The sequence below is a fragment of the Lactuca serriola genome, chromosome 5 (genome assembly GCF_051521515.1).
Source record: "Lactuca serriola cultivar US96UC23 chromosome 5, Lser_US96UC23_V15, whole genome shotgun sequence".
Classification (NCBI taxonomy): domain Eukaryota; kingdom Viridiplantae; phylum Streptophyta; class Magnoliopsida; order Asterales; family Asteraceae; genus Lactuca; species Lactuca serriola.
In genome coordinates this window covers 135757208-135771853 of record NC_136412.1, presented here as the reverse complement: position 1 = coordinate 135771853, position 14646 = coordinate 135757208, and the positions used below count along the sequence as shown (strand labels likewise).

The 14646-nt window shown below is 30.9% G+C and overlaps 1 protein-coding gene across 1 annotated transcript; it reads left to right on the top strand.

Moving 5' to 3' along the window:
• Positions 1 to 7057: 7057 nt before the first annotated feature.
• Positions 7058 to 12127, top strand: LOC145053006 (uncharacterized). The gene is made up of 6 exons (XM_079000966.1): positions 7058 to 8257; positions 8574 to 8689; positions 8787 to 9111; positions 9243 to 9437; positions 9590 to 9690; positions 11420 to 12127. The coding sequence occupies exons 1-6, from the start codon at positions 7208 to 7210 to the stop codon at positions 11865 to 11867; spliced, it is 2235 nt and encodes a 744-aa protein (XP_078857092.1). The 5' UTR covers positions 7058 to 7207; the 3' UTR covers positions 11868 to 12127.
• Positions 12128 to 14646: the final 2519 nt, after the last annotated feature.

The following is a 14646-nucleotide window of genomic DNA, read 5'->3' as shown; positions in this document are numbered from 1 at the left end:
AGGTATGTTCTATTCCAAGAAATTTCATTTATTTATTCTAATTATTTGTATTAAGTTACCCTTTCACAGAGTAAATCAATAATGTAGTTGTTGAATTTTATTAATGTAGGTTATGTATTTGATCAGGGAGAAGACCCATCAAGTTTATGCTGAAAATGGCTATTGGAGCTCCTTGGATCGTGTGTTAGTATGATGATGTTTCACAACCAATGTGAATAGTTTTTCCTAAACATTATTATCAAAATTTGTAATATAATTATTTTTGGTTTTAAAATTTGATTTGTTGTTCATTATTGTTTTAAGTGTAGATGTAGCTAGCCAGGACAAGACTGCACTTGAGAAAGATTAAACCAAGATCCATATGTTTGAACGATGTTGATATGATGTTGTTTTCACCAATTTTGCAGGTCCCAATAGTATTATTCATTTTTTAAACATTTTTGCAAGGAATAGAAATTTCAACCTCATTTATATGAAATAGAGTCAATTGGAGTTGACAAAACAACAAGAAAACTTGGGTTGATTCTTTTAAATTTGGTTAGTATTCCGATGGGCTAAAAGTTTTAAGCTTGCCTTTCTAATACATTGATAAGATTATACAATGGGTTATTGATACATACGATTTATTAGTCAAAGGAATTTTTACCATTTAATCTCTCTTGATGTTTTGGTATTCAAGCCCTTGCTCATAAATACACATATCCTCATTGCTAGTTCTTGATCAAAATGCAGTATATAAAGTGAAATAACAACCCTCTTTTACAAATATTTTTATCATTTCGTTTACCTCTTGATATCAAGGACCCATCCCATTGTATTGATGTTTTCATGTGGCCAAGCGAAAACCAAGGAAAAGAGGAAAGTACATATATTTTATGTTGGGACAAATTTACAGTAAAGAAAATATAGGTATTGTATATTGTATTTGGATTTCTTTGTGTACAATATATAAGCTTTTGTTGTGAATATAAGTTTTGGAGGGCTTTATTGATTTTGCACTAATACTCTGATCACAATTGTATTTTGTTTTAATAAGTAAACGTCATTATAGATGCCAAATCTTATGTTACATACTTTGTAAAATAAATGAGTTTTTGGTAAGTCAATAAGGGGTTATTTACCTTTTTAATTTGATTTCACTTTTAACTATGTTAAACTCATAACAAATGTCTTTGACCGGAAAAGGGGAAAAATGGGAAAGAATTAGTGGAGGAGCAGAGAACGAGAAACTTAATAACAAATTAAAGTAGGTTGTTATAAAAAATTACACTAATAAATATGGTAAAATGGATGTTTTTCACTTTTTTTTCTAATTTTTTTATTTAATTTAATATGTATTATTTTTTATCAATATTTTATACATTTTTGGTCCTAGATTTTACTCTATTTCTACAACTTTGGTCCAAAAAGATTTTTTTCTTTGCAATTTTTGTCTTTAATTTTGTGAGTTTTGAAACATTCATGTACTTTTTGTTATTTAAAAACTAAAAGATAATTTTTAAAGCATTTTTGTTTTCTAGGCATAAAGAAATGGTATTTTAGTCTTTAAGTTTATGTATAACTTGTGCATACTAAAAATATATTTTAGGCATAAACTAGATTATGACCCGCGTAAAACGCGGGGAACATATAAAAAATACATATAAAAGTATAAAAAGTTGACACAATAATTAAAAAGAAAGTAACAGAAATAGAATTAGTTTTATTGGTAACATTGAAAAAAACAATGAAATGCTTGAATATCTATAACCGATGAAGGACCTCTTTGTAAACAACGTTTTTTGTTTTATTAGTTGGACGACCTTGTCCCATATGAGTACCTTCAATACTATATCTTTTTAATTTATACTCTTCTTAGGTTTGGGAACCAATGTCAATTGTCTTTTTCCTTTCTTGTTGATGTATCAATTAATGCAATACAAATTGGTGCTACATTTGGAGCTTTTAGTGTTATTAATCGATTTGTTAATGATCTTCCAGTAAGTTCATGTTTTTTTTCAAAAAAATTACAACTTTATATATTTTCTTCGAGTTAATGTTTTATTGATTTGTAATAATAATGTGATTGGTGTAGGAGAGTCCTAAAACACTTGTAGGAATTACATTTGACTCATTGCAACAGATTATTTTAAACAAATAAAAATAAATAACATTTCAAAAAGAATTATTCCTTCCAGCTATTTTGCATTTTTTTATCGTAGCCCTTGATTTTTGTAGTTCCATACATATATGATGTTTACACTCCTCTCCTCTCTGATGTTATTGTTCAACTTTCTAAGGTGATGAAGTTACCAAAGACCGGTGTTGACGATCATTCGACATTAGCAAATAACATAAATGATTTTTCAAGAATTCTGTAAGTAAATCTATTTCTAACTCAAGTTACAACAACACTCTCGTGTTTGTGTGTCGTGTGTTTATCATAACATTTATTAAGAGTATTAGCATCAATTTATACATATCTCCAAATATAAGTCAATTTTAATCAACGGGCAAACTACTCCTTTTTCTTAAGTTGGCAAAAAACTTTAACCTGGAGAACGCAAGTACGACCTATATGAAAACCGTCAAATGTCCTCTAGAATCTGAAATGTTATAAGTTGTATTTGTAGTTGAATTATCTGTTATTTTTCATTTTCATTTAAGTTCTTTTTGGGATTAAACAAAAGGAAAAACAACATAATTTCGTTAAATGAAAATGAAAAATTTGGAATACAAGGCTACAGTTCATATAAAACCCTAACATGATAGCTCATAACATTGACCTAACTCATCTAATTTTGTATCATACACTAAAAGAACAAATAAAAGAATAAAAAAGCAGTTGCAATTAAAAACTTGTTTTGTGTACCAATTAGTTGGCATAAAATTCAACAGTTCTTGAATATAAGAAAAGTCTACTCTTCAAAAAATGAAATTAATAACTATAATAAGTAAACAGTTCGTGTAGATGTGCAGTCCGTAGTCAAATCCAACCGTCCGAGTATACCTGAAGGGTTAATTTTCTCATGGAGAGCATGACAAAATCACCGATGAGAAATTCCTTTGGTGGCAAGTTAAAAAGATTTTTGAATGTCGAATTCTTATGAGGTGACTTCATATTGAGCTGTCAAGAAGTTAGAATAATTCGTATAGATGTGCAGTCCATAATTAATACTCCTATAATGCAAAATTTAAAAGATTTTACAAAAAAATGAAAATAAAATGTCCTAAAAAAGAAGTGTAAAAGAGTCATTTACCAAACTTTAGATGACTGCAAAAAAAGAAACGCTCTTTGTTCATACTTACTTCACACAGACATTATTTTAATAATGAAAATGTCAATTTACCTATAAGGAAATTAAAAATAAATAAATAAGCCAAACCTGAGATCCTTTTTGACAACATATGCATCCGAATTAACTATATTGGATCTTGGAAAGCACATATATTGGTTAATGAAAGTGAAGGATATAGAATTGATTTTCCAACATCCATTTTTGGGTAACATCCACTTTCATATCCCTTTTACACATACTTCGGCTCTCATCATATGCGATTCGTGCTTCTGTTAAAAAATACAAAGTTATACAACCATATAAATTAGATAAGAATTGAACTTTTAGAAAACATGCATATTATGGAATAAGGATAGAAAATGTTTGGTCTTCAAATGTAAGAATCTTAGGAATGACCTAACTACAAAGATTCACAAGTATAGTGTCCCACGGTTGGTTTTTTATTCCAGTGAAGGGGATTGTATCCCATTAACTCGATGGTATATTATCTAAGAAGGTAAGAATTGAGGCCAAATGGAACTTGATGGAAAAACACCATTCTTTTGTTGGTTATACTGAAAAATATATAAATTTTATAAATTCTTGGAAGTGATATATTTTGTTTTGATAATCAACCTTCTATACATAAAAATCCCAAATTTTCCCGATGATAAACTTTGATAGTACACGGTCATTACAATTTTTTTTGTCTCAATAGATTAATCATCTAATAACGGCTTAAGGATATGAATATAAACTAAAGAACTACATACAATACATACCTAATAACCTCAAATGCTCCAGAACTTCAAATATTCTTCTCTCAACTTTTACATATTAACAGCATGTCTCCAATGGGTTGAAGCGCTTCAAGACTTATGAAATTGTTCATAATATTTAATGATAACATAATACTTTTTAATCTTAATCCAAACATAAATTCTATTCGAGTACCTAAAAAACTACATTATGGTGTCCCTGCTTTACAATATTAGAAAAAATAAATAAAAAAATTCATACCTTTTTTTGCAACTTTTTCATAAATTACATGAAAAGATCTATCAATCTTTTTGTGGTCAAGGATTTAATCTCCCTCATCATACCAAAGCATAGTATATTAATGATTCATTATTTATGATTCATCAAAGCCAATTGCAAGGTTTCTAGGATGATGATCAACATGAAAGAAATCGGTTGGTATTTACATAAAATAGGAAAAATATATTAAAAATTCAGTAAAAAATAAAAGCATTTTTTATTTTTTTTAATGAGCGTGTTCATCTAAGTGTTGGGCGTCTTATTTTGGGAGTTTTTTGATACTCTTTTTTAGTCCAAAAGAAAAGTTCCATTTTATTTTAGAGACAAAATTATAAAATTATTTGACCACTTCTATTATTATTTGACCACTTCTATTTTTTATGATCATACAGATAAATGTTGACCATTTTTTTTTATATCATTTTACCAACTACTCAATCAAACTGAATTCTTGAACTAATAACTCACCTAATATCTTTTGACGACATCTGTCTATTCTATCGTTTTCTACAACTAAAAGCAAATACAACAAAAGATATATTTAACTATCATATTACTTGTTCCATCACTAACAACAACAAAAATCTAGCAAGAAACATATTTGAAGTTTGAATTGCTACCTGATGCAAATCGACTCCTTTTTTTATTCCTTTTTTTGTTTATCTTCATCTGTTGATACCATAAAAGAATGGTATTTGCAAGATGGTGTTATATGTTCTTGAGGTACTGAATGCCAGTTGACATCAAGAACATATATCATAATTGTGTTCAACAAAAACCCAAAATCAACATCAAGATAGCCCTGAAGAAAAAAAGTAAGCACCAAAAAGCTATATATATATATATATATATATATATATATATATATATATATATATATATATATAAACAAAAAATGGTGAAAAAATGAGGGAAAAGAAGAAAACAGTAACAAAAATCGTATAAAATGCAAAGCAAGAGGTTGAAGTGGTGTAGAAAACAAACCTATGAAAAAATCAAAAATAAGAACGCGTTAACTGTGTGTATGTCGTCTTTCTAGTTTCTGCAACGGATAGAAAAAGGGAGGCGGAGAAGGAGCGACGATTCCCTTAATTCCTGAAAGCAAGTGTAGAAATTAGGTTTTTTTCATCAAAATTGAGAAATAAACACCAGAAATTGAAACATAACAAATCAATTATAAGTTGTTGTGCGGAGAAACAAATAACTGATTGGAAGAAGGAGAGCCCTAAGGTGAAACGCAAGAAATATGAAGAAAGGGAAGGAGACGAAATAAATGAGTGCTTGCGGTTGTGATGATAAGATGAAAGGGATTCGAGGTTACATAAGGAGGAATCAAAGAGATAAGATTATGGATTGTCTGTGCATAGAGACATAGGAAGAGAAATTGTATCTGATTCGAGGTCATAGAAGGGAGAATCGATTGAATCGTTGTGAAAGAAGACGTACGTATCATTGAAATTAGTGGGAGAATCTTTCTTATGTATCTTCCAACACCATTAATCTTCATATTTTCTCCCTTGCAATAAATTGAAAATAAAATAATGCCTTTGTTAGTGATTTTCAAACCAGAACAAAAGAAACGGGTAATGAGGGGTGAGATTGACCAAATGATGATATCATTAATAAATTTCCTAATTTTAAAAATAATTTTATTTTTGGTGAAATTTAATTGTTATTAATACATTTCCTAATTTTAAAAGTAATTTTATTTTTTGTGAGATTTAATTGTCATTAATAAATTTCCTAATTTTAAAAATAATTTTATTTTTGGTGAGATTTAATTGTTATTAATAGATTTCCTAATTTTAAAAGTAATTTTATTTTTGGTGAGATTTAATTGTCATTAATAGATTTCCTAATTTTAAAAATAATTTTATTTTTGGTTAGATTTAAATGTCATTAATAGATTTTCTGATGTTAAAAGTAATTGTCAACAATAGATTTCATAAAATTGGTGGACAAAAAAAAGATTGACCAAATGATGATGTCAGCATAACGATCTAAAGATGGAAAAGATATGAATGAAACACAATCAATGACTTTGATTGTTGAAAATGATGTCTCAAAGTTTCTCTTTTAATAATATTTAAAGATTTAAAGATACTTGAATTTAAAGAATATTATAATTGATAAACATAATGTTTACCATAATGTATTTTATTTTTCTTAACTCAAAACAACTTTATTTTTTTTCCTAAAGAAGTCTGAAAAAAAAAGAAACTAAGATGAAAACGTCATAACATTTTGAAGTACTTAATAAAAAAAAATATGATAAAAATAACTACATAAATAAGCATAACTTATGCATACTAAATATTTATTTCTCTATGTATTGCAAATGTTAAAATTATTTGTTGTTGCAAAAGCGACAGTGACATGTTTATGGACGAAATTAATTGTCAAAAAAAAATTTACTTTTACGGTCGCTTGCGTGTATACACCACTAATATATATATATATATATATATATATATATATATATATATATATATATATATATATATATATATATATATATATATATATATATATATATATATATAATTTGAAATGATATATTAAGTTAAAATTTTATAAAGATATTAATGTAGTATTTAAGTTTAGAATGATATATTAGATTTTCTCTAAAAGTTGTGTTGAAAACGAACTTGCATTTTGCTTCTTCGCGTGGAGTTAAGACATTGACCAACCACCATTTGTCATTTTGCTATTTGTTAAGTGATAATGGAGCCTCCAACTAAACACCTTTTACAGAAAAAATAAAAAATCAATTCTCAGCCACATGACCCGTTGATAATAGGTTGATTTTGAGTCTTCACACACCAACTTCACACAAAGAGGCATCTCATCCCAATCTCCTTCTACGCAGTCGATTCGAAAACTTGATTTCATGTTAGTAATCACCACAAATAATGGAAGCTTTTCTAGAGGAGTTTCAACATCTTAAAATCCAACTGGAAGATATAAAGTCAGCCACCGGCAACTTTGATACGAGCAACGTTATCGGAAAAGGTGGATTTGGGATGGTTTACAAAGGAGTACTCTCTAACTGTAAGGACCGAAGAATGGTTGCTGTTAAGCGTTTAGATCGTTGCTATGGGCAAGGAGACCCTGAATTCTTTAAAGAGATCCTAATGCTTTCCCGCTATACACATGAAAATCTCATCTCTCTTGTGGGATTTTGCGATGATGATGGTGAGAAGATCCTTGTATACGAGCATGCCTATCATGGAAGCCTCGATTGCCATCTAAGTAGCACTACTCTCACGTGGAGACAACGACTCAAGATATGCCTTGCGGCTGCAATCGGATTGTGCTACCTTCATGATCCTAATGAGACACAACATAGAATCATCCATCGAGATATTAAAAGTTCCAACATCCTATTAGATGAGAATTGGAATGCTAAAGTTTCAGATATGGGACTTTCGAAAATAGGTCCCGCTAATCAGAAGCACACCTTTCTTGTCTCAAATGTTGTAGGTACGTTTGGGTATGTAGATCCGACTTATGCGGAGAAGAGCATCCTAACGAAAGAGTCAGATGTATACTCTTTTGGAGTGGTCTTATTTGAAGTATTGTGCGGGAGACTATGCTTCGAATATAATAATGGTCATTGTGAGAGTTTAGTGCGAATGTGGAAAAAGAGATGCAAACAAAAGAAATTAGATGAGATTATATTTAAAGATTTGAAGCAACAAATGGATATGAATTCATTGGAAACATTTTCAGACATTGCCTATCAATGTTTGCAAAATTCTCGTGAAGTACGACCAAAGATGTATCATGTTGTGGAAAAAATTGAGATTGCACTTCGGTTTCAGGAGATTTATGAAGTGGTGGAACCACCAATAGACTATAATGAGATGAGCAAGACTGCAGTACCACCTCTGGTGTATAGATCCAAAGAGGAACTAAAGAGGCTTCTCTCCAATGGAATCTTCGTAAACGAGGGAAAAACGGTGATTATCTATATCTGTATTATGATGCTTTCAATTTTTGTTAATTATTTTACGAATTGTAAAATGTAATTTATGAAATTTTAATTAGCACTTCTCGGAAACCCTTTTACATCCACCATCATAGAACACACTAAAATCCATCTATCATGGATAGATTTGAATTTACAAACCAACATATGTGCATGTGATTTCCCTTTACTTTACTATATATGTTTACAAAATATGTGCAATACCTCAAAAAACAAAGAAAATCTTGGCTCCCCAAATATCTACTCTCATAAATTTGCTCATATCATTGTGCTCTTTTAATGGACAGTGGTTTTGGTTAAATAAGAATGGAGAACACTGTGAAATGATATCCGCAAAAGAATGTATGACTCCTATTCGCTTCTCATCATCCGAGTATGCACCTCCTGGTCAAACTAAATCAAGGTTAGTTATCCCCTCCTCCTTCTGTCTCTAGGCTTTTCAGATTATTTCAATTCACTAGTAAATAGTAATATATGCTTTTTCTCCAATCTTTGTGCAGATTTGCCGTAGACTACTATCCACCATTCTGTAGGAAATTCAAAACACATGTCAAACCACAATTTTTGTCACCACATACCACATACACAGTAAATCTTGTGTTTAATCTTGGCTACAAAAATCTGGATTATTTAGGACTCAACTACGTATTGTCTGGGAACACAAAGTCTTCGACTTTGTACTTAGCAGATAAGAGAGAAGATGGATGGTTGATGGCTGAATTGTATCAGTTTACCAGCGACAGGAGAAATATTGATCTTGAAATAACATTTCTATCCAGATATCCATTGGCAGTAGAAGGCATTGAGTTTCTTCCTCTAGATAGAGTAAGCTGACAAATAATGGTTTATTCATCTAGATGATTTTGTTTATGTTACTTTAGGTCACATTCATTTTTTATGTTGCTTTGAGGAAATTTTTTCAGAATGGATGAAAGTCTAATATGTAAGTTATATAGGTGGAGCATGAAGTGTTAAAGGATGTGGAGATGGATATACAGACCATATCAGATTCTGAAACATATTGGGAACAAAAGTTGCCTGGTGACTATGAAGAAATTATAAAGTGGTCAAAAGATAATGTGCAATGGACAACAAAGAAGGAACTCTACTCTATTCTTTGCAAAGGGTTCCCAATCCAGGATTGTAAAGAGGTAATCCTACCATTTTTAGACAAACTTAAATATAGTCCGTTCAATGTTTCCTCATTCGCAGCTATTTTGGAGCCTATGATCAATGTTTAACAATTCAAAAGGAAGAACTCCAAAATTCCAAAACTATTACTTACATATTTATTGATTGACAGTGGCTATATCTTGCAAAAAATGGGAAGAAATGTCTTATGATATCAGCAAGAACGTGTTTACGAAAACAAGAGTGGAGCTGGCAGTCTTTACCCGAATTAAGGTTCTTTCCTTTATCTCTCCCATCTTGTTTTCTTGTATATGTTTGGCAGTCTCAACACCCTAACACTTAAGATACCTTCTAGTACAAAATTATGGTTCTAGTACCCATTGTGTTTCTTTATTTTAAGAACATTTAGGAAATCAATTATAAGAGTCATATCGACACCCTAACACTTAAGATGCCTTCTAGTATATTAAACCCATGAAAATTTTCAAATCTTAAAGCAACCAAAATGACAAGAAATACTCAAAAATTTTAAGGATCTTAACAGTTGTTGTCAAGATCAAATTAGATACAAATGTTTAGAACCATTACAACTCTAAAACTCACTACATAAATAATACAAATAAAAACTTAACCTAAACATTAACAAGATGATTAACGTAACTCAGAAAAACATGAAATATCTGAGGCTCAACAAGTAGTGGTTTTGTGATATGAACAAGAGTAACGAAGAATATAGAGAAACTCCAGGTGAATTGTCTCTAAAAAGGGAACCGATTCGTACACAAAAGATTTTCTCTGTTCAAAACAATTTGTGCTTTAACATAATGTAACTCTATAAAACATAAATTATTGTGTATGGAGAAAAATTGTTATGTACGAATCACTTCCCCTCCAAAAAATGAGCCCTACAGCCTACAAAATTTCACACCGTGCCCTAGTCAAAGCACGATATCCAACCTCTATTGAGGATATAGAAATAGTGGATTGTTTCTAACTTTTCCAATAAATTCCAACGACAAAAAAATAATAACCCATATTCCCATAATAGAACTTCGAGAAGTAATGTACCCATCTCAATCAATATCTAATTGTACTTATAGAGTAAGGTCCCGTTTGATAGTTTCTGTCTGGGAAAGTGTTGTCTGGGAAAGTTTTCTGACTGGGAAAGAAACCATCTGATTGACTGTGCTGAATGATGAAAAAAAGTAATAATTCAATAAAAAATAAATTTAAAAAAAGTTATTTCAAAAAATTAATAATTCAATAAAGAAAGAAAGAGACGGGGTTTGGTGTATAATTGTCTTTCCAGCCCATTCAGCCAGAAAGACATGATTTTGGGGCTTTCTGGGAAAGACATATCTTACCGGGAAAGACCCCTTCTTTTGTGCAAATCAAACAGTCTTTCCGGTCCATTCAGCCACAAAGATCTGTTTGGACCTGGAAAGATGCGTATCAAATGGGGCCTAAGTGTGTCACTTCTTGAAATCAAGATTCCTTCACCTGGAAGGGTGACCGAGTCTATGATGTCATATGAACTTAGACACATAGCAAAGAGAATGACATGACACATTTGAACCACTTACCCTACAATTATTCAAAGAATGCAAACCCTAAGTTCATTATGTCTACATAAGTGTACCCTATTTAGAGACAACATTTGTATTATCTCCAAAAGTTTCCAAAAAAATGAACCCTACACCATTCTTATACCCCATTTAGAGAATATGGGTAACAATTTAGTAGATATGGGTCAAGAGAAATCTACATTTATTATCCCTAGTACAAGCCTCCATATCACATGTGATCAAATCAACCAATTCTACTCATTCTACACCAACATTTAAACCATTCAGCCTAACTAGAAACTCAAACTTTCAAAACTAATTCATAGCTTAACACAGTCAAACCATCCAAGTTTAGGCTAGATACTAAGTAAAAAACTTCTAGAAAATTCCTTTTGGAGAAGTGATCAAATACTATAAATGCAATTTTTTTTTTGCAGATTTGAAGAAGTGGCTTTTGATCTTCATGGCATCAGCTTTTGGTTAAGCTGCAAATCCAAATTATTGTCACCAGAAAAAACATTTGCAGTTTACCTTGTTTACAAATTACAAGAAAACCATTTTGGATTTGAAGCTCCTGTGAAAGTGACAGATGTTATTGCTAGACGTACTTATGAGAGGAATCATTCATGGTATATTTTTTTTCTTAGTCCTCAAACTCCGGTGGTTAGACGAAAGGTTTATCAAAACACCCACAACCCATTGAATAGACCCAAAATAAAAGGACTTCCACAACAAAGAAATGATGGTTGGATGGAAGTACAAGTATGGGAATTTCAAACCAATACTAACACTAAACGGCTTCCAGATGAACTTTTATTAACCTTTTTCAATAACAATTTGCCTAGAGGGCTTATTGTTCAAGGGATTGAGGTTGAACATATATAGCTTCTGTTATTTATGATTGGGCATGAACCATTTGTATAAATTAGTTTTGATTTTATTTCCTACACTTCTTTCTGTTGGAGTAATTCAAAGAAAAAAGGGTCAAAGGGCATTTTGTAAATTTTCCACATCTTAGTTTATTTACCCAATTTTAGTATATGATTCAAATTCTTAGTATAAATAGGGTTCAATGCTTTCTTTATTTTTCGTTTGGAACTCACTTTAGCTTCTCAATAGAGCTTTGACAGCAAGTAACTTTTGTACCTCCCTGTTGTTCCCTGTTTTCATTTTCCTCTTTGGTACTCTATTTTTGTATTCCCTTTAAACAAGGAAGTAGCAGGTTTGTTTGATTACACTTGGTTTTACACATGGTATCAAAGCTACGGTCATAGCTCGAAGGTGCTGTAATCTGTCACACCCCCGGCAACCGGCGGAAACGGCGAGATATGCTACATAAATTAGCGATCACAGTTATTGAACATACATTGACGTAAATCTCCTATTATTACCGAAATTGAAATTACATTGATAATAGCTATTGCATAATAATCCAATGTTTACAAATATATGATAAAAATAATAGAGAGTCTTCTATGCGAACACTTTCGGCCTTCTAAATAACCTCAGAATACATGCATTAAGACACGTCAACAAAATTGTTGGTGAATTCTGCAGGTTTTGACACAAAGTATTTTTATACACAAAAGTGTTTTATAAAATTTATTTGGTTGGCCAGCTTTTATAAATATGTATTTTTCTATATAAAGTATAAAATAATTGAGTTATAAAAGTTTATCTAGACTCATTTAGAAATATCGTTTCCTTAAATCCAAAAATATACCATTTAATAAATATATAAGTAAATCAGACTTATATCAAAATTTTATGGTTCTCATGACCAAAATACTTTTTATATAAGGATTTTGAATACTAATTTGTATAAAATAAAGTAGTATCACGCTTTATGAAAATATAAAATAGCCAATTTTACTCTTGAAACCTTGTACAAGCATTTGTATAGTTTATATTTAAAACTTAGGGGTGCAAACGATCCTAGCCGAGCCCGAGCCTGACCAAGCTCGAGCTCGGCTCGCTTAAATTTTGTATGGCTTGAGCTCGAGATTGACTCGTGTCGAGCCCGAAATAAAGAGCTTGAGATCGGCTTGTGAAGTAATACATAGGCTCGGGCTCGACTCATTTTGTCTAACTGAGCCTAAATGAGCTTATGCTTGGCTCGAGCTCGTTAAAAGCTCGTTTACAAAATGAATTCCAAGAAAAAAACCACGAATTTACTTAACTTTCAGCTAGGTGCAGTCTACTTAAATTCCATCCAAGATGCATAAACAAAATCTTCAAATTACATAAGTTTTAAACTCTAACATACAAACCTAAAATGTAATTAAATCATCCAAAAGAAAATCTTCCTATCATGGAAGTTTAAATTACAAAAATACTATAAAAACGATAAAATTTTAACATAACATATTATCAAAACTCAAAAGCCAATCTTGTTTGAAGCAAATTCAATCCAACAAAATCTGCAAATTAAAACATTTTATGAGATGTGCAATATAATGTAATTAAAACAACAAGATTATAAGTAGATTAAAATGGCTTACACCTTTAAGTATTACTTGTCCCTATAGGTAATAAAACATCAATGGGCATTTCCTACTTTGGTAAAAAGAACCCACAAACACGACCAAATATTAATAAATTTAAATAATCAGTTGTTAGCTCATGTGTTTTAGGTTTATCAAATGTACCTTCAATTTTTTCTTGATTCCATAACGATGTCTAATCCAATCTCCTCCACAAATCAACTTTTGAATGGTGTCCGGTGCCTATAAAGATCGGTATGGATCAATTACTCTACCCCCATCATTAAATGTTGCCTCGGATGTAACGGTAGAAACCGGGATTGCAAGCACATCCATAGCCATCTTTCATAAAACACAGTACTTTAGTTTATGAACATTCCACCACTCCAAAGCATTGAATTAATCAATTCTTTCTTCACTTCTTCAATGTATTTCCAAATACTCCTCATACATTTCATAATGTGCTTTCTTCACTTCTTCAATGTTCTTTTCAGCATTGGAGTATATGGTTGGGAAACTAAATTCTACTAACTTCATTTTGAATCTTGGATCTAACATTGAAGTTATAGCCATGACAAGATGGCACTCCCCCAATATTTTTCAAATTTATCTTTCATCTTAGTCACCATAGTCCAAATGAAATCATTTTTTGATAGAGCGCATTTATCCAAAGTTTCATTTACTCTAAACACCTCAATCAAATACAGATTGGATGTTGGATAATCACTTCCAGAAATGACATTTATGCATACCTGAAAATAAGTTGCTTTAGTATACAACATGATAAAATATTTAAAATAACATTTAAATAAATGTAATATACACCTTGAAAACCTTCAGGATTTCACATATACTCTCCACATGCGCCCAGTCCTCATCATTAGGCAGGTGATGGAAATGCAGCTCGTACTCCGCAAATCTATGAAAATCACAAAAACTTACTGATGTGCAATATTTGAAAATCTAAAAATCACAACATTCAAAACTATTTTATTAAAATGTAATGTATACCTTGGGAAAACATCTTTAAATTTGAATGCAGCCGACAACATATCATAGGTTGAATTACATCGTATTTGAACATCTAGCAATAACTTTCTATCTTGTATTTTGCAGTTGATGTGCACTATTTGAGAATGTTTGAAGTCTCGCGATACCCTCGTGAACTTCCCCGATAACAG

Bases quoted from the DNA above. Each gene is read 5' to 3' on its own strand.
- LOC145053006 (XM_079000966.1), top strand. From the start codon at position 7,208: ATGGAAGCTTTTCTAGAGGAGTTTCAACATCTTAAAATCCAACTGGAA. The intron at 8,258-8,573 runs GTGATTATCTAT...TTTAATGGACAG, and splicing joins TCGTAAACGAGGGAAAAACG to TGGTTTTGGTTAAATAAGAA. The intron at 9,691-11,419 runs GTTCTTTCCTTT...TTTTTTTTGCAG, and splicing joins CAGTCTTTACCCGAATTAAG to ATTTGAAGAAGTGGCTTTTG.